The sequence below is a fragment of the Diabrotica undecimpunctata genome, chromosome 3 (assembly GCF_040954645.1).
Source record: "Diabrotica undecimpunctata isolate CICGRU chromosome 3, icDiaUnde3, whole genome shotgun sequence".
NCBI classification, from domain to species: domain Eukaryota; kingdom Metazoa; phylum Arthropoda; class Insecta; order Coleoptera; family Chrysomelidae; genus Diabrotica; species Diabrotica undecimpunctata.
Window position 1 is genome coordinate 36,122,436 of NC_092805.1, and position 22,310 is coordinate 36,144,745.

The 22,310-nt window shown below is 31.5% G+C and overlaps 1 protein-coding gene across 3 annotated transcripts; it reads left to right on the top strand.

The window, feature by feature from the left end:
* The first annotated feature begins 442 nt into the window (after positions 1-442).
* Positions 443-21,812, top strand: LOC140436685 (uncharacterized). Of its 3 annotated transcripts, XM_072525722.1 has the most exons (3): positions 443-978; positions 15,379-15,438; positions 20,250-21,812. In XM_072525722.1, exons 1-3 carry the CDS (start codon positions 780-782, stop codon positions 21,380-21,382), a joined length of 1,392 nt encoding a protein of 463 aa, XP_072381823.1. In that variant the 5' UTR covers positions 443-779; the 3' UTR covers positions 21,383-21,812. The 3 variants fall into 3 exon arrangements, with proteins under 3 accessions (XP_072381823.1, XP_072381822.1, XP_072381824.1); XM_072525721.1 differs by lacking the exon at positions 20,250-21,812 and having other exon boundaries at positions 15,379-17,459; XM_072525723.1 differs by lacking the exons at positions 443-978; positions 15,379-15,438 and adding an exon at positions 17,297-17,591.
* Positions 21,813-22,310: the final 498 nt, after the last annotated feature.

The following is a 22,310-nucleotide window of genomic DNA, read 5'->3' on the forward strand; positions in this document are numbered from 1 at the left end:
GCTGCACTCATTTTTATATGAAAAATACTATAGACTGGAAACTATGACCACAGAATACTAAGAGTATTCTGTGCTATGACGGTCGTGTTCGCGCATGCCGTCATTGGAGACCAGAATTTGAATTCTTGTTAAAGTTAAATGGGATTTTTATGCAGTCTTTGATAAAATTATTCAATTAGCAAAATAATAATATTAAATAAAGGTTTAATAATTACAGTAATCGTACACAAAAGGATATCTCCAAACTATTTATTAAAAATTATTTCTTGACACATACAAAAAATTGACATTACGAACGTGCAAGTCTCCAATTACGTCACGACTTATGCGCAATATCTTATTAATCATAGTATCATGACATGGCTGATTCCGTATTCCGTCTGCGCCAACGAGAAACGCGTGCTTATTTTTTCAAACAGAGAGAGAGAGTGGGCCTGTGGGCATGGGCATACTGATTGTTTATTATTCTTGTGTCCTAACCGGCCTAACCCTAACCTAACCTAACTACATCTTTCATGATATATATGAGTGATGATAGTTTTAAGCCGACGGCCACGGTTTGAGCAAAGAATATAGACTAAAGCGTCTATATTCTTTGGTTTGAGCAAAGTTTGAGTTTATGCAGTCAGTCACCGTTTTAAGGATTGTTTTGAATTTGAAGTATAAACCGTAACCAAATCGCCCATTTGAACTGTCCTTTTATATGCGTCTATATTCTTTGATATAACTGATGAACAATTATTGTATAACCACCGTGACCGTATAACTGAAATATAATCATGTTTAATCAAATTGAGGTAAAACAAGAAGTGGGTGAGACGACTTGCAAGCGAGAAATAGATAATGAAGTAGATGAAATTCTACAGGATACCTTTAAAATTGAAATTAAGGAGGAACCTATCAGGGAAAGTACAAATGATACCTTAGATTATTTAGACCTTAAATCTCCTATAAAAGCTGATACAGAACAGGATAATGGTAAGTAAATAAATAGTAGTTATGTACATTTAAGCTCCCTATTGTGTTACCGACTAATAAAAATATTCCTTTTAGTAGTAAGATTTATACTGTTTTTGTTGGTTTTGAGGATTTTTATCCATTTGATCTGTCATTGGCTTCTCTATACCTTAAGAGTACAAGTCAGTTCATACCATAATTTTTGTTCCTCATACCAAACTCATACAATGAAACATTGAATTCACATTGTTCCTATAATTCAAACCTCTGGTTATAAGGGTATATGTATATTTTCTGGAAAACACAATTATTTGACTTATACTACTACTTAAAAACTACTATGACTAAAAAATATGATATCAAATATTTTGACTAAATATATTTACAAGTAAAAATTATAGGGTAGGGCATTTATTGTAAGTAGCTGGTTTATAACATTAACTTCAAACATGGTTTGAAATGATCATTCTCAGTTACTTTTCTCCAAATTAAAAAGTTGTTCAGGGTAAATATTGTAATCAAATCAAAGGAGCCTCTCTGATATTTCCTATTGAAACATTTGTATTTTCTATGAGACAAGCAATAGACGAAGAATTTTTCTGATTAATCTGCCACCTTTGGAAAGTCGACACAGCTTATGGTACATTGTTGTATCCTCCTCACTCACTAAATGAGACAGCATCACACAGTTTATACCCAAAAAGTAAGTTCCTTAAGTAGGAATTGTTAATAATAGAATATGTCCCTATTTTTTTCATGATAATTTATCAGTGCTGGTACATTTAAATTGTTTTCAAAATTGACTTTGTTCTGCTTTTGCAATAATGTTGATAACCCAGACATACCTGACAGTCATTTCTGGTTCCAACAGGACAAAACAGATCCACATTACGCAATAGAATTGTTTCAATTTTTAAATTAGTTGTTTCCTAATCAGTAGTTCAGACAAAGGGAGTTATAGCATGGCCAGAGAGATCATCTGATCTAAAACTCTTGAATGTTTTCTATTAGGCTTTATTAAAACTAAAGCATATGTTAATAAACTGATTAATGTGGAAGGGCAAACAGAATGCAATTTAATTTATTTAATTGCACAGAGTTCTACACTATGATACAATTAGAAATGTGTTTATTATGTTCCAAAAATAGGCTAGGATACTCTCAGATGGTAGTTAGATATACACTACAAGCTCATGGGACATTTTTAAGGGGTCATTTGACCTAGCATGAATCACATATAAATAAATACTACAATATGTAATAACAACTTTAGAAACTATGCCGTCAATTTTTATCTGTACAGGTAGCTACACAGGTAAGGCAAACTTGTAAAGAAATTGTATAAAACCAAATATGTGTTGATTACTAAATACCTTTAACATGTTGCAACCTTGCAACAGAGAATCCAAATTAACAACTATACCTTTGCGCAATCAAAGAATTCATATATCATTGACTACTAGTAAATACAACAAACATGACAAATACTATGTAAAGAGTCTCATAGCACTAGCCATCGAGTTAGAATCCATGGAGAGGGCATCACTTGACTAAAAACGACCTCACTTCAGCCATATTGTTTTGACACTTTTGACATATCATATATGTTTTTTTACGTTTGTTGTTTTTCGAATATTTTTAGTTTTATAATACTTTTATAGAAACTGTAATAATATATTGTGATAGTGCATAATAATGGTTTCTTGTTCTCAACGTAGTTGCAGTGGCAGAAGCAATGTTAATAAAAAATCTTCAGGAATAACATTCTATAGTTTAGTATACAAATATGCAAACAAAGTAATGGCCCATACTTCAGAGAATAAATTAATAGTATTTGACTGTATTAATTTATCTTTATGTATAATATATCGTGTTTTTAGTGTTTATCGCGGGATAAATAAATCATAGTTTATTAAAAATGTATTGCACTTTGTTGATTATGATTAAATCTTCTGAATAACTAGTCATATTTTTATAGTAGTTTTAATATTATTGAGTCCGGCCGTGGTCCCACCGCCATATTGGTATCACCGTTAGCCACGCCTACCTACTCCGTTTTTAATACACATGTTAATATGCTCATTGCTTCTCCATAGATTCTAACTCGATGGCACTAGCAAACAGAACTCTCAGAAAAAACTTAACTCTCCAGTAAAGATTAACATTTACAAGACCTTAATTAGACTGGTTTTGATATAAGGAACTGAAATAAGGATTGTATACCACAATGATAAGAGATTATTGAGAGGAAACTACTTCGAAATATTTTTGGGGCCATAAATGAAAATGGTCTATGGTCTCGAAGGCATCATCATCATTTGAGCAATCAAAGAATTCATATATCATTGACTACTAGTAAATACAACAAACACGACAAACACTATGTAAAGAGTCTCATAGCAATAGCAAACAGAACTCTGAAAAAACTTAACTCTCCATTAAAGATTAACATTTACAAGACCTTAATTAGACTGGTTTTGATATAAGGAACTGAAATAAGGATTGTATACCACAATGATGAGAGATTATTGAGAGGAAACTACTTCGAAAGATTTTTGGGGCCATAAATGAAAATGGTCTATGGTCTCGAAGGCATCATCATAATCAATGGCATCACAGCTCGTTATGAACCAAAGTCTTTTTCAGAACAATCCTCCATTTACCCCTGTCTTTGGCAACTCTTCTCTTCTTGGTTTTACAATATTTTGTGGACTTTAGCCAATTTGACAACATGCCCCCATTCCTCTAGGTCTTGAGCAATTTCCATTCAATTCTCCTCACTCATAGTTTTAAGGCCTTCTGCTATATTATATCTCCACCGCAGTTAAGGTGGTCCACATGGTCTTCTTCCAATTGGGGCATCTTCCTATACCAGCCTTACTATTCTTTTGTCACAATGTCTTCTGAGGTGTCCTGTCCACTGTCTTCTGGACTTTATTTCTTTTATTATGTTAGTGTGTTCGTGGTAGTGTTTTATTATGTTATGAAGGTCTTTGTAGGTGGTATTTAGGAGCGTCATTCCCCGGTAGTTAATACAGTGCGTTTTGTTTCCTTTTTTGTTGTAACAATTATTTATTTATTTATTTATTTATTTTAACGGTAGAACCATTTACAATAAAATACAGCAAATAGTAAAAAGTAAAGATCATGTACAATAAACATCAAAACAATAACAAAGAAACAAGTAAACAGTTAAAATTTGTACATTAAAACAGTATATCAAATCACAAAAGTTAAAATATATATATATATATATATATATATATATATATATATATATATATATATATATATAAAAATATCGTATATCTAGATTAATAATTAGATTCTTAAGTTGCCCTTTGATCCGACACCCTGTTAGGGTAAAAGGAAGGGGAGAAAGAAAGAAAGAAAGTTGCCCTTTGAAAGCATTAATATTTGGACAGAAAGGATCCTATAGGAGGTCATTTCAAGAGCTGAGCATTCTTGATAAGGGAAAATGACGAGCATAATCAGTCCTACAAAAAGCAATATAAAAGAGTGCAGTGTGTCGAGTGCTATGTATTTTGTGTAAGTGTACATTGGCTAATAACGAGGGACAATAAATTAATAACATTGTTTAGAATTTTAAACAAAAATAACATATCAGCTCTCAACCTGCGGTTCTTCAATGTAGCAATGTTAAATTGAGACATTATTATAGAATGATCTATGAAATAATTTTCAGTATTTTTTATATTAATATGTGCTTTAAAAGCTAAAGATCTTAGAAACTTCCTCTGAACACTCTCCAATCCATCAATGTATACTTGGTGAAATGGGGACCAAACAACAGAGCAGTATTCAAGATCTGAGCATACCAGAGAGCAATACAATAATTTGAATACAATAGGTGAGAGATCATGACTGTTACGATAAATAAAACCAAGATTACGAAATCCTGTTTCATTAATTTTAAGAAAATGTAGTTTTTAAAATCATAGAAAACATCAGTCAGACTAAACTTCAGAATCTGAAAATCCACACTATAGTCCAATTTAAAATTAGGTACATTATACTCACTATCATTATATGTACCTGAAAAATAACTGGCAAATAGATTGACTATTTCATCACCATTCTAAGCTATTACATCCCCACCTTTATTAGACATTACATTAGGATAAGCACTAGACCCACATGTAGTACTAACACATGGTATAATAAACTACAGAGGTAACATATTGCGCACGTCGCATGACCGTCGGCCAGGTAGTGACGTCAGTTGCAGCGTAGCGTAGTCAGTCAGAAACTAGCATCCGAAGAGTGCAGTTATAAATTTCGGAGTTTTCTCACAGTAATAGTTTTAATTTTTACGATATGCGTTGTGCGGTATTTGGCTGTTCCTCTGATAACCAGAGCAAGCGAAATCCTTGTCTTGACACGAGGTTTTTTCGTTTCCCTAAAGAGGACAATCTAATTAAACAGTGGGTGCACGCCACCGGTAGGAAAGATAAATTTAACCCAAAGACGTCTTATATTTGTTCAAAACATTTTACAGAGACTGACTTTTATGTAAATCTTAAGCATCAACTACTGAATTATCGGCCGAAAAATTATAGGGGTTTGAAAAACGATGTCGTACCCAACAGGAATTTGCCTATGATGAAACTTGAGGTTACCACGATAAGCCACGATGGCGCAATAAAAAAAAGGCAAAGAAAACAAGTCGTTGATGAATTATTAAGCAGGTAATTATATGTAATTGTTTTTGTAGATATAAGCTTCTTTAGAACTTCTTAGAAATCTTTTACTTATTGCTTGTTTGTATCTTTATTATTTAATTTCCGTAGCAAACGTGAAGGCTCTGGGGCTAACATTAAACAAGTAGGCACTGAAGATAACTCTCAAAGTTTTATTCAGGGTGATGGTTTTAACAATAATACTGCAGAGAAAAGGTAAATTTTTCTAAAATTTATGCTTTAAAATTTAAACCTATAGAGCCTGTCATAGTGCTCCAAAGTAAAATTATTATTTAATTTATGGTAATTATAAATAAATATTAAAAACAAAATATTTTTAGCACACAAACAGAACCACTAATACACCGGAATCAAGAACTGATTAATGAAATTTCACTTCTAAAGCAACAACTAAATGTGGCAACAGCAAAGGTGTCTGCAATGGAAAATACTATTTCAGCCGTAGAAAATATTTTTTTGAAAAATCAAATTAAAAAAATTAAAAATAACAAACGAATATTGTGGTCTATATCCGAAATTTCAAAAGCCATATCATTATATTCAGCTGGACCTCGAGCTTACAGACTCATGATAAAAAGAAATTTTCCGTATCCCGCAGTATCTACACTGCAATCTTGGTTAAAAAACATTAAAATACAGCCTGGTACATTAAAAAACTCTTTTAAAATTGTGGAATACTCCAGCTTTAGTACGAAAGATAAAGTTTGTACTTTATTATTTGATGAGATGAAAATCAAAAAAGAGTATGTCTACGATAAATCGGAAGACCAAGTATTACAGCCATTTGCGTATGTGCAAGTCGTAATGCTGACAGGTTTATTTAAACAGTGGAAACAACCTGTCTATTACAATTATGACACAAAAATGACTTTTTCTATCCTATCTGAGATTATTACATTTGTAGAAGAAGCAGGTGAGTACCAGCATACCATATTTAGGTACTCATATTTACTTATAAATTTTCTCTAGGTTTCCAAGTATTAGCCATGGTTTGTGATTTGGGAGGTGGAAATAGAGGACTGCACACAGAATTGGAAATTACAGAATCAAAACCTTATTTTAAAAACCCACACAATGGTCAAAATGTTTATGTTTTTGCTGACGTGCCACACCTATTAAAGCTTATCAGAAATCATTTTGTGGATGAAGGTTTTATTTTTAATGGAAGAGAACTGAATAAGGACTGTGTTGAATCTGTTCTTGATGCTACAGCAGGTTCTGATTTAAAAATTACCCACAAAACAGACAAAGAAAAGCTCAATGTCAGAGGAGCTCATAGACAGAGAGTAAAATATGCCGCAAAATTATTCTCCCATACGGTATCGAAGGCTATTAGTAGGTGCGGCATGCTTGGTCTCATTAATCAAGACACAAATTGGACACAACTAGCAGATGTTTTTAAATTAGTAAGTGTTATAATTTGTAAGGTAAACATTAATTACAAATTTGTTTTAACTTGTTATAGGTGAACGACTGGTTTGATGTTTTTAATGTAAGCGTTCCTGTGAGCGACACTCGAACCAGAAACCGGGCTTACGGTTTGGCGCTAGAAGAGCAAAATGATATTTTAAAAAGAATGTCTGACATGATTTCAACAATGCGCGTTAAAGGCAAGAAATCATTGCTTCCGTTCCAAAAAGGTAACACAATATATCAAAGTAAAAACACATTTGTTACATTTTATAAAACATTGTAGGTATTCTTATATCAAACAAGGCTCTGCAGTTGCTGCTTGAAGATGTAGGTAAACGATACAATATGAACTACCTTTTGACGAGACGCTTAAACCAAGATCCCTTGGAGAATTTTTTTGGGGTCATAAGAGCGAAAGGTGGTTTGAACGATCATCCAACTTCTTTAGATTTTAAATACAGACTGCGTTCTTATTTAATGGGAAAAAACGAAGGTGCTTTTTCAGATTACTGTAATGTAGAAGACGATGGTACTCCTACATTAACTATGAGCGGTAGTATGGTGGAAAAGCTTGCTTCAAAAAAAAACAATCATTGACACCAATCCCACGGATGGAGATGATATAGTCCTCTCTGAAGAACTCGATGATTTAAGATATGATGGACTAGAACATTTAGGAGGATATATTTGTAGCAAGCTTAAAGGCAAGTTACCAAATTTAACTAAACAAAGTTCGACGTCTTACACCTGGACCAATCATTTGACAGAAGGTGGACTATGTAAACCTTCTAACGAATTTATGGCTCATTTGGAAAAACTAGAGCAAATTTTTCAAAACTTAAATGGAGATACCATATTTACTGGCAAACAATATATTTTAAGTCTGTTATCCGCAAGTATTAATATTGATTGTCCTGAAGATGCTAAGAAAATATTTTTTCGATCGCGTATGTACTTCCGTATAAAAGATTTTAATAAAAAAATTAGTTTAGCACGTACTAATAAAAGAAAAATACAAAAAACTATCGCATAATGTATATATTTTTAAACTAAATTGTTTAAAAACTGCTTTATATATAGTTATTTATTTTGAAAATTGGCATCTGACTTCTGTAAGTGACGGTTGTTTTAAGTATTTAAATTTAAGTATATATTTACCAATTATGTGCAATATAAAAATTTTGTTCCTTAGAAGTTTATAAAAAGTGCAAGTATGTTAATTTATTTATATTAACATACTTGTTATATTAGTTATATTAGTTTTATACTTGTTATTTTATACTTGTTATATTAGTTTTAATTCGCATAAAAATTAGACATATTTGACTAATAAAACATGATAAACTTTTGTTTTTATTTAAAATGTATGAAGAAAGTAAAATAATATGCAAAATATCCATATTTAGGATGACTAAGTTACGAGTGCTTATGTATACTATTAGGAGCAATGTGAATACTACGCTGCAAGTGACGTAGCTGCGCAAGGACAACGCGATTTTGCACTTCGGAATAGATGGCCCTGGTACTAACATACCTCCAAAAAAGTGGGGATTACTTGAAAGATTTGCTTGAATATTCTCTAAATAGTTCTTATAACATACTGCTTGTAATGATTTACATCTTTCCCTTAACACCGAAAATTCCTCATATGAGTTGCCTGATGCTTTAAAATTTCTATGAGCTATTTTTTTTTTTTGTATGACAAGCTCAATTGTGACAAATTGTGACATATTTTGTCACATACTTGTCATTACTGTGAAAATTGTAGCAAGTACAGATAATATTTGCTGGAAAGTGATGCGGACACTTAACTGTAACACCATTACTAAGATTATCCCAGGATGCTTCAGGTAGGTTGTAGTCACCACAAATACAGAATTCACAATCACTGAATCTATCCGCTAAGTCCAACATACAGGTGGAATGCTCATAATATACTGAACTAGATAACCGTGGAGGAAAGTACACTGCTCCACTGACTAACTTTTTTGTGCAGAGGAATCGATAGGGCGAACCGACATTGAAGTAAGGCGCTTATGGACAGCGATAAGAACACCACCACCACAAGTCTTTGAACTAGTTTGAGGGTCCCTGTCATGTCTATACACATTAAAGTCACTCAATCCTAATTCAGCACCTAAGATTCTAGGTGTAAGCCATGTTTCAATAATAATAATAACATCATAACCAGAGAGACTCACAGTATGTCTGAAATTCTGAAGTTTAGTGCACATACCGCCAACATTCTGAAAATATAAGCTCAATGATCGTTTTTTGAATTATTGGATTTACTGACAATTATTTTGGGTACCGCATTAAAGTACTTGATCTTCAAATCATTCTCACCCTGTGTTTTTCTGAATTCTAACTCCTGAAGAACGGCCTTCACTTTCTCACGCTGTAAAGGGGTAAGATCAGCTCCAATGCGCAAATTAGAACCCATTAAATATCTATGTTGTTTTAAACATGAGGTAACTATTGCTGAATCATTCAATGCGACTTTAAGAGATCTTGGTTTATCTGTTAGTTGACCAAGGGTAAAGTGAAATGTGGATTTTGACCTAAACAATGTACAACAAAGGGTAATTTAAAAGCACATATGACAGGGCATAGTGATGAAAAACTATTTCAATGTGGAATTTGCCCCAAACAATTTTCAGTAAAGGATTATTTGAATGTGAAATTTGCACAAAATAGTTTTCAGCAAAGAATAATTTACAATCATGTATGACAGTACATACTGGTGAAAAACCATTTAAATGTCAGTTTACACCAGAAAATTTTTAACAAAGAGTTATTTAACATTACCTATCAAATGGCATACTGATGAAGAAGTATTTAAATTTGAAATTTCACCAAACAGTTTTCAACAAAGAGTAAGTTAAAAAAACGTGACAGTGCATACTGGTGAAACACCATTTTGATGTTAAATTTGTACCAAACAGTTTTCAACCAAACCACTTTTAAAACCGCATATATGAGAGTGCATACTGGTGAAAAACCTTTCACATGCAAATTATGCTTCAGAAAAGTTCTGCAAGCTCACATTAAGTAGCTATGAAAACCTTGCACTTAAATTCTGTAGCGTAAAGAGAGACCATCCGCCGGATTAGTTGTAGTCCCAAATAGACACACAATAAACTCTAGATATAGTTGAAGTCTGTATGTTTTATAGACCCCTCTAATAAAAGTTTAAATGTAATTGCTTGCGAATACTTTTACTTATACAATTATTATATAGCAAACACGAATGCCTAATTTTTTATTATTGTGATTTTCACGACCTACAAGAACATATTCACCCAGCCTAACTTCGACTTCTTGTGGTGTTATAACTAGTGTGTAGAGGCATCCGAACAGGTGTGGTGTTATAACTCCTTTTAACTTATTCTTCCGAAGACCATTTAATACATTTTAAAGAAAACATTGATTTCTGCTGTAACTACAGTACTCATTATAAGCATTAGGCTAGGTCCGAACAACTGGCATCGATAAAATCTATACCAAACTGGGTCAGGGTTGTAGACACATAGTTTTATTGCGTTATCAGTTTTTGATTAGGTATCAGACGTAATTACAAGATGCCGTACAGTGTAGCCGATTCTTGTTCACAAGTAGCAGTTATGGTCATACAAACCTGAATTATTCGACGCAGCGATTATTACCGACATAAAAATTCCAAAAAATGAGTTTTTTCAATAGTAAAAATTAAGCACAAAATTGTATTGAAATAAATTTTATTTACATGTTCAGTTTTGTTACATATTTAAGATTATAAAATAAAAATTGATATGTTACATTTCATTCCCATTCCGTTTCAAAAACTTGGCAACTTGGGAATTTGCAAAACATCGTAGCGGTAACACCATCGCACCTGCCGAAACAAGAAATGTTCATTTACATAGGCGGTGCTGGCGGGAGTGCTTCTGTTGCCTTTTGTGATTATATTTTTTGCGGTTGAAATTTGTGGTGACAATCCTAGTGTTATTGGAGTTTGTCGTTTTATAGTAAATTTTTAATTATATTCTGTGATTATTAAAATATAATGGACGAACAACCGAGTTGTTAAAAGAGAAGACAGCAAAATGTTGAGAAAAGAGAAGATAGTGATACGATATGAAGGAATTGAATTGCATGATGCAGAGAAATGGTATCAAATATTAGCCAAGCGGTCGATATTTGTAGCAGTTTAACAAAAGTATCCATTAGTTGTATTTATCATGTGCCTAAAAATACATCAGAAAATAAAAAGCAAATAAAACGTAAAACTAGAGGTAGAAAAAACATTGTTTTGGATAACGAAACAAGACATTTTATTTTCGGAGTAAAATTCCAACACTGAAAAAATTTCTCAAGGGCTCGAAAACAATTACTTTTTACCCAAGATATATCGTAGAGTATTAATCAGAACTATGCGCGAAATGAACTTTCGATATGTAAAAGCAGAAAAAGTGTGTTATTAGAAAAAAAAAAGAAATTATTGTGTGGAGAAGAAAATATTTTAAAGAAATACGCACACTTGGCAGCATTGAACGGAAAACATATTATTTGGATGAAACCTGGATTAACGAAGGTCATACAGTTGGAAAAGATTGGCAAGATTTAAATGTCAAAGGTAAACGCGAAGCATTTATAGAAGGCTGCTTTACAGGATTAAAAGCTCCATCAGGAAAAGGACGACGTTTAAGCATTATGAATACAGGAAGTGATACAGGGTTCCTTGATGATGGTTTGCTTCAATATGAGTGAAGAAAAACAGGAGATTATCATGAAGAAATGACTTCCGAAGTATTTGAGCGCCGGTTTAAAAGAATCTTAACAAAATTAGAACCTGGTTAGGTCACGTCAATAGACGTTTTAGCGTAACTTCCGCGACAACCGGGTAGCATCAATAAGGTTTCTGCAAATTTATTTGTTTTTTATAGCTTTTTGTAACAATAAAACACTGAAAACTTTGTTTTCAAAACTTTCACAAAAATTATTATAAAATCTTATCACTACAGCTGTTTCGGCTGAGTACCTTTCTCAAGTGATCTATTTTTGGTATGCATTTACACATTATAGTCTTTAACGAAATAGGTTGAGGAGGGGAGAACTGTTTGTCTCAAGTTGGTTAAAGACTATAAAGTGGTTTCGTTAAAGACTATAAAGTGTAATAAAATTAAAATAAAAGTTAAATTTAGGGAATAAGCCACAAAATATATTCAAATGTTTTATTTACTGACGTTTCGATCCCTATAAAGAGACCGTTTTCAAATATATAAATGATAGATATATTTATTTTTTATAGCTTTTTGCTTGTGGAATTCTGTATTTTTAGGGAGAATTTTGAAAATAAGCCACAATATATCTATTTACATGGTTAATTTACTGACGTTTCGATCTCTATTCCAGAGACCGTTTTGAAAGTTAGAAAAAAAAAGAAAATAAATAATATAAGATTATATAAATAATATTACATATATAAATATATAATAATAAACAAATAAAATAAATATAACTATCGTGCATATCTTTGGTCTTTGGATATAGAGATCGAAACGTCAGTAAAAACCTGTAAATAAATTTATATTGTGGCCTATTTCGAACAAATAATATTTAAAAAATATAATATAATTAACGTTGAAATAAAAGTGAGTGTACGCCACTGGATTTTCATACGTCTTTTCTCACTTCTCTGCCTTCAAACGTTGAAATCCCTCTTCCAAATAGTGGAATTATAGTTTAGTCTCGATAAATTGTAAGAACTGATTAAACATTGCACTTAACGATATGATTATATACCATTTCTTTTCAGCAATTTTTTATATAGTTAAGACTTATATCTTACAATTTGATTAGGTTAAGAGTAATATGTATTTATTCAGTGGTACCTACATATACCACTGGCCATGCAGTAACATGTACCTGCCCTTTTTTAAATTTGGTAACAATTGTTCTTGTTCTGGTTCAATCTTTATAAAATTTAAAACGTTCTAAATGACTTATTGCATTTGATGATTTAGAACTTTCGAAAAGTAACGGACAAATTATATGAAGCTTCCCCCCCCCCTCTTTCGAATTTGAACACTGCGCTCCAGTAAATATTTTTTACAAAATACAAAGCTAAAATTTAGCACAAATCTTTAGGAGAGAAAAATTATAAATGTTATATTCTTAAAAAAAAACAAATTCTACTGGACTTTTTAACCCTAATATTTCTACCTCTGCTTTAATCACTTCCAGACAGACATCTGCGATTCATGCTTAAAATAAGATTTCGAAAGATTTTCTGGTCTAGGTCAGGGGTCGGCAGCCTTTTGAGTCGGAAGAGTCAAAATTACAATTTTCCAAATTTTTTATTTACATTTTCAAATTTTTTTTGCTAACAATAAATATTACTCACACAAATAAAAGTTTTTTGATAAAAAAACTAATCTATTTTATTTTTTTATAAGAAAAAATATTTATTCATATATAAGTACATTTTTACAACAAATAAGATAAGGTAAGAAATATGGCATTATTAAATAATTACTTATTATTTAAGTAAGTAAAAAATTAAACATTTCCAAAGTTTGGATTAATTTGGCACTTAAGTTGTTGTTCTAAGTTTCAAAGACAACTCTAAATTTTCATTTGTTGCTTGGTTTCTAACTTAATTTTTAATTATATTCATCACTTCAAAGATAGTCAGTACTCCAAATGCTAAATTTTTCACTTCACTGTAGCAAATTTGGAAGACTATTGCACTCTTCCAACTTACCTACTTTTCAACTCTGTAAATTTTCCACACTTAAATTCATGTTTAATTTTCTTTTATAAATGTGCTCATATGTATTCATATGTACATGAAGTGATTCGTGTCAACAGTAGTACGTATTTTATCGCGATATTGCCTTAGAAATTGAAAATTAATGTACCGCTCTGAATATCTTCTGCAAAAAGAATTAATTTTTGTTCAAAACAAACCGATTATTCTACTAAAACATGGGCTGAGTTTCCCTTTCCTTGCAGTTTTAGATGCAGCTCATTTAATTTCGCTGTGATATCCACCATAAAGTAAAATATTTGTAACAATTTGTCGATCTCCAATTCATGGTGATTAATGCCTTTTTCATTTAGAAATGTGTTTATTTTATCCACGCCCAAACAGAACGTTTCAACACTTTAACTTTGGAAAACCATCGCACTTTATTGTGGAGGGGGAGGTCGGAATACTGAGTTTCCATTTCGTTTAAGAATTCTTTTAATTGACGATGATATAGTGCTTTTGGCAATATGCTATTAACAATCTGGATGACTAAATTCATTACCTTAACTATTTCGGCCAGAAATTTTTAGGCACAAAGCTCTTCTTGGTGTATTATGCAGTGTAACGTAAGAATTTCGAGGTTTATTTTATTCTAAAGAATCGTTGTTGCCCCTAAGTTTTTCCTGACATGCTTGTGTCTCCATCATTTTCTATTGCAACAATTTTATTTAAATCGATCCCATTATCTTTAAGGCACGGCATTCTCTATATTTTTCCCTCTAGTTTGCCTCGAGAGCGTTAGCAATCCTAGAAATTCTTTTTTGGAACTTAAGAAGACATAAACCTGACAAAAAGGCAGTTTGAGCCTTGTCTTTTATATCACAAGACTCATTTATAGCAAGTGACAAAACAGAGGAAAGTTGAATATCTTCCGCCTCAAAATATGTTGCATTTAAAGACTTTTAGCTATTGTATCTTATACTGTTTTAGCGAATAGTGCTGAATCTTTTTTTCAAGATTTCTGGTTTGCTTTTGAAATCACGAAATGATCACTTTTTTGCAATTTCTAGTGATATCGCAAAGCTTAGCAGATTAACATTACATGTAGATTGCATATTGCGTATAGTTACTTACCATGGTACTTAATTGCTGTTTTTGTTTTTGAAGCCGGTCGACGTCTTTTTTTCGTTCTTCGCCGGCTAGATATTTACTAGCAAACAGTATATTTTTTAGAGAAAAGTTCAAAATTCAACAGAAAAACTTGTCCGTGCCATTTTGTTTTGTCGTTAAAAGAAATATTAGGCAGGGGTCTTTCAAATTATAGTAAAAAATAGTAGTCTATTTAAATTGGCAATAATTTTCTAAAAATAATTAGTGTGTTAATTTCTTGGAGCGGTATATAGAACATGAATACCTAATTCTTTATTATTACAATTTGTACAACCTACATAAGCATATTTCATCAAACCAGCCTAGATATATTTTCAGTTATCATACATTATTAATTTTCATTTAATTACATTATTCTGATTTAACAGGTAATTTTTATTTTAGGTTTCTATTGTAAAGACATGAAAACTGATGCCAGTAGCCTATTAACAAATCATGAAAGAGGTGACAGTAATTTGAACCAACATATAACTTCCACTATTAACGTGAACACCGGAGGACAAAGTTTTATATGTGTCATTTGCAAGAAATTATTGTCAAACAATTATCGTTCAGAATTACATATGACGATACACCCTGGAGAAAAAACTTTTGCATGTGAAATTTGCACCAAACAGTTTTCAACGAAAGAAATTTTAAAATCGCAAGCGAGAGTGCATACTGGTGAAAAACCATTTAAATGTGAAATTTGCCCCAAACAGTTTTTAACAAAAAGTAATTTAAAAACACATATGAGAGTGCATACTGATGAACAACCGTTTAAATGTGAAATTTGCACTAACCGATTTTCAACAAAGAGTTATTTAATAATGCATATGAGATTGCATACTGATGAAGAACTATTTAAATGTGGAATTTGCAACAAACAATTTTCAACAAATGGTAATTTAAAATCACATGTGACGGTGCATAGTGATGCAAAACCATTTGAATGTGAAATTTGCACCAAAGAGTTTTCTACGAAACAGTTTTTAAAATCGCACATGAAAGTGCATACTGGTGAAAAACCATATGGATGTGAAATTTGCACCAAACAGTTTTCAACAAAATATAATTTAAAAGCACATATGACACTGCATACTGGTGAAAAACCATATGGATGTGAAATTTGCCCCAAACAGTTTTTAACAGAAAGTAATTTAAAAAGACATATGGCAGTGCATACTGATGAACAACCATTTAAATGTGGAATTTGCGCAAACCAATTTTCAACAAAGAGTTATTTTAAAATACATATGAGATTGCATACTGATGAAGAACTATTTAAATGTGGAATTTGCAACAAACAATTTTCAACAAAGGGTAATTTAAAATCACATATGACGGTGCATAGTGATGAAAAACCATTTGAATGTGCAATTTGCACCAAACAGTTTTCTATGAAACCACTTTTAAAATCGCATATCAAAGTGCATACTGGTGAAAAACCATTTAAATGTGAAATTTGCCCCAAACGGTTTTTAACAAAAAGTCATTTAAAAACACATATGCCAGTGCATACTGATGAACAACCGTTTAAATGTGAAATTTGCACTAACCAATTTTCAACAAAGAATTATTTAACAATGCATATGAGGTTGCATACTGATGAAGAACTATTTAAATGTGGAATTTGCAATAAACAATTTTCAACAAAAAGTAATTTAAAATCACATATGACGCGACATTGTGATGAAAAACCATTTGAATGTGAAATTTGCACAAACCAATTTTCAACAAAGAGTTATTTAACAATGCATATGCGATTGCATACTGATGAAGAACAATTTAAATGTGGAATTTGCAACAAACAATTTTCAACAAAGGGTCATTTAAAATCACATATGACGGTGCATACTGGTGAAAAACCATTTGAATGTGAAATTTGCACCAAAAAATTTTCTAGGAAAGAACATTTAAAATCGCATATCAAAGTGCATACTGGTGAAAGACCATTTAAATGTGAAATTTGCTCCAAACAGTTTTTAACAAAAAGTAATTTAAAAACACATATGACAGTGCATACTGATGAACAACCGTTTAAATGTGAAATTTGCACTAACAAATTTTCAACAAAGAGTTATTTAACAATGCATATGAGATTGCATACTGATGAAGAACTATTTAAATGTGGAATTTGCAACAAACAATTTTCAACAAAAGGTAATTTAAAATCACATATGACGCTGCATAGTGATGAAAAACCATTTGAATGTGAAATTTGCACCAAACAATTTTTAACAAAGGGTTATTTAAAAAAACATATGACAGTGCATACTGGTGATAATCCATTTGCATCAAAGAGAAACAATTTTCAACTGTGAGATATTTAACAATACATTTGAAATTGCATACTGATGAAGAATCATTTAAATGTGGAATTTAACCCAAACAATTTTCAATAAAGGATTATTTGAATGTGGAATTTGCACACAATAGTTTTCAGCAAAGCATAATTTACAATCACGTATGAAAGTGCGTACTGATGAAATACCATTTAAATGTCAGTTTTACCAGACAATTTTTATCAAAGAGTTATTTAACATTACCTATCAAATGGCATACTGATGAAGAAGTATATAAATTTAAAATTTCCACCAAACAGTTTCAACAAAAGAGTAAGTTAAAAAAACATGTTAGCGTTAATGGTGAAACACCATTTGGATGTTAAATTTGCACCAAACAGTTTTCAAGCAAACCACTTTTAAAACCGCATATGAGAGTCCATAATGGTGAAAAACGTTTCACATGCAAATTGTGCTCCAGAAAATTTTCACATCATTCTGTTTAAAAGCACATATTTATGCAAACTCACACTGAGTAGCTATAAAAACCTTGCACTTAAATTCTGTAGCGTAAAGAGAGACCATCCGCTGGATTAGTCGTAGTTCTAAATAGACACACACAGCGAGTATCAGCTGCAACGTCTGCAGCATCACTTCCAAGAAACTCTAGATATAGTTGAACTCTGTCGAATATGTTTTATAGACCCCTCTAATAAAAGTTTAAATGTAATTGCTTGCGAATACGTTTACTCATACAATTATTATATAGCAAACACGAATACCTAAATTTTTATTATTGTGATTTCCACGACCTAAAAGAACATATTCACCCAGCCTAGCTTCGACTTCTTGTGGTGTTATAACTAGTGTGTGTATACATCCGAACAGACGTGGTGGTATAACTCCTTTTAACTTGTTTTTTCGATGACAAATTCAACACATTTTAAAGAAAACGTTGATTTTTACTGTAACTACAGTACTCATTATAAGCATTAGGGTAGATCCGTACAAACGACACCGATAAAAACTAAATATAGCAGTGATTCCTTTTAATTGAAAAATGTTCAATTTATATCTACCAGACTGGGTCAGGGTTTTAGACACATAGTTTTATTTCATTGTCAGTTGTTGATTACGTAATCTTGAGTTTGTGTCGTAAGTGCGTTGATAAATAAGTTACAAAAACAATAATTTTATAACAAGGGAATTTTTTAAAACGCCTTATCCGCTATAAGAGAGACGTACTTGTATATGTCACAACCTATAATCATACATGTTAAATTTTATTTCGTTACAATGTATCTTGGCGAGAATACTAGCACAACATAGCGAAAAGCCGTGTAGTGCGCAGATGATGGAAAAGAAAGTTCAAGACGAAGATTAACGTCTTTAGCAAATTCACAACATTATTGCCAGGTCTTGTCTAACAGTTTGTTACAATTATTTTAAATATGTTTGTATGGGGTTAAGTCACTTTTTTAAAAACAATTTCTGGAGTGGAAATCGAAATGTCAAACGTTATTTAAAAATGTAATTTTCATTGCAACATATTTGGCTTAACCCCATATAAATATAATATTCTAGCGAGATTAAATAAAACTCTGAATATCTTCTGCAAAAAGTATTAATTTTTGTTCAAAACAAACCGATTATTCTACTAAAACATGGGCTGAGTTTCCCTTTCCTTGCAATTTTAGATGCAGCTCATTTAATTTCGCTGTGATATCCACCATAAAGTAAAATATTTGTAACAATTTGTCGATCTCTAATTCATGGTGGTTAATGCCCTTTTCATTTAGAAATGTGTTTATTTTATCCACGCCCAAACAGAACGTTTCAACACTTTAACTTTGGAAAACCATCGCACTTTATTGTGGAGGGGGAGGTCGGAATACTGAGTTTCCATTTCGTTTAAGAATTCTTTTAATTGACGATGATATAGTGCTTTTGGCAATATGCTATTAACAATCTGGATGACTAAATTCATTACCTTAACTATTTCGGCCAGAAATTTTTAGGCACAAAGTTCTTCTTAGTGTATTATGCAGTGTAACGTAAGAATTTCGAGGTTTATTTTATTCTAAAGAATCGTTGTTCCCCTAAGTTTTTCCTGACATACTTGTGTCTCCATCATTTTCTATTGCAACAATTTTATTTAAATCGATCCCATTATCTTTAAGGCATGGCATTCTCTATATTTTTCCCTCTAGTGTGTCTCGAAAGCGTTAGCAATCCTAGAAATTCTTTTTTTGGAACTTAAGAAGACATAAACCTAGCAAAAAGGGAGTTTGAGCCTTGTCTTTTATGTCGCAAGACTCATTTATAGCAAGTGACAAAACAGAGGAAAGTTGAATATCTTCCGCCTCAAAATATGTTGCATTTAAAGACTTTTAGCTATTGTATCTTATACTGTTTTAGCGAATAGTGGCGAATCTTTGATTTTTTTTCGAGATTTCTGGTTTGCTTTTGAAATCACGAAATGATCACTTTTTTGCAATTTCTAGTGATACCGCAAAGCTTAGCAAATTAACATTACATGTAGATTGCATATTGCGTATAGTTACTTACCATGGTACTTAATTGCTGTTTTTGTTTTTGAAGTCGGTCGACGTCTTTTTTTCGTTCTTCGCCGGCTAGATATTTACTAGCAAACAGTATATTTTTTAGAGAAAAGTTCAAAATTCAACAGAAAAACTTGTCCGTGCCATTTTGTTTTGTCGTTAAAAGAAATATTAGACAGGGGTCTTTCAAATTATAGTAAAAAATAGTAGTTTATTTAAATAGGCAATAACTTTCTAAAAATAATTATTAGTGTGTTAATTTCTTGGAGCGATATATAGAACATGAATTCCTAATTCTTTATTATTACAATTTGTACAACCTACATAAGCATATTTCATCAAACCAGCCTAGATATATTTTCAGTTATCATACATTATTAATTTTCATTTAATTACATTATTCTTATTTAACAGGTAATTTTTATTTTAGGTTTCTATTGTAAAGACATGAAAACTGATGCCAGTAGCCTATTAACAAATCATGAAAGAGGTGACAGTAATTTGAACCAACATATAACTTCCACTATTAATGTGAACACCGGAGGACAAAGTTTTATATGTGTCATTTGCAAGAAATTATTGTCAAATAATTATCGTTCAGAATTACATATGACGATACACCCTGGAGAAAAAACTTTTGCATGTGAAATTTGCACCAAACAGTTTTCAACGAAAGAAATTTTAAAATCGCAAGCGAGAGTGCATACTGGCGAAAAATCATTTAAATGTGAAATTTGCACCAAACAGTTTTCAACAAAGAATAAGTTAAAAACACATATGACAGTGCATACTGATGAAAAACCATTTGAATGTGATATTTGTACCAAGCAGTTTTCTACGAAACAACTTTTAAAATTGCACATCAAAGTGCATACTGGTGAAAAACCATATGGATGTGAAATTTGTCCCAAACAGTTTTTACCAAAAAGTAATTTAAAAATACATAAGACAATGCATACTGATGAACAACCATTTAAATGTGGAATTTGCACAAACCAATTTTCAACAAAGAGTTATTTAACAATACATATGAGATTGCATACTGATGAAGAACTATTTAAATGTGGAATTTGCAACAAACAATTTTCAACAAATGGTAATTTAAAATCACATATGACGGTGCATAGTGATGAAAAACCATTTGAATGTGAAATTTGCACCAAACAATTTTCTAGGAAACAACTTTTAAAATCGCATATCAAAGTGCATACTGGTGAAAAACCATTTAAATGTGGAATTTGCCCCAAACCGTTTTTAACAAAAAGTAATTTAAAAACACATATGGCAGTACATACTGATGAACAACCATTTAAATGTGGAATTTGCACAAACCAATTTTCAACAAAGAGTTATTTAACAACACATATGAGATTGCATACTGATGAAGAACTATTTAAATGTGGAATTTGCAACAAACAATTTTCAACAAAGGGTAATTTAAAATCACATATGACGGTGCATAGTGATGAAAAACCATTTGAATGTGAAATTTGCACCAAACAGTTTTCTATGAAACAGTTTTTAAAATCACACATGAAAGTGCATACTGGTGAAAAACCATAGGGATGTGAAATTTGCACCAAACACTTTTCAACAAAACATTATTTAAAAGCACATATGAAACTGCATATTGGTGAAAAACCATATGGATGTGAAATTTGCCCCAAACAGTTTTTAACAAAAAGTAATTTAAAAACACATATGAGAGTGCATACTGATGAACAACCGTTTAAATGTGGTATTTGCACAAACCAATTTTCAACAAAGAGTTATTTAACAATACATATGAGATTGCATACTGATGAAGAACTATTTAAATGTGTAATTTGCAACAAACAATTTTCAACAAAGGGTTATTTAACAATGCATATGAGATTGCATACTGATGAAGAACTATTTAAATGTGGAATTTGCAACAAACAATTTTCAACAAAAGGTAATTTAAAATCACATATGACGCTGCATAGTGATGAAAAACCATTTGAATGTGAAATTTGCACCAAACAGTTTTCTAGGAAACAGCATTTAAAATCGCATATCAAAATGCATACTGGTGAAAAACCATTTAAATATGAAATTTGCCCCAAACGGTTTTTAACAAAAAGTAATTTAAAAACACATATGACAGTGCATACTGATGAACAACCGTTTAAATGTGAAATTTGCACTAACCAATTTTCCACAAAGAGATATTTAACAATGCATAAGAGATTGCATACTGATGAAGAACTATTTAAATGTGGAATTTGCAACAAACAATTTTCAACAAATGGTAATTTAAAATCACATATGACGGTGCATAGTGATGAAAAACCATTTGAATGTGAAATTTGCACAAACCAATTTTCAACAAAGAGGTATTTAACAATGCATATGAGATTGCATACTGATGAAGAACTATTTAAATGTGGAATTTGCAACAAACAATTTTCAACAAAAGGTAATTTAAAATCACATATGACGCTGCATAGTGATGAAAAACCATTTGAAT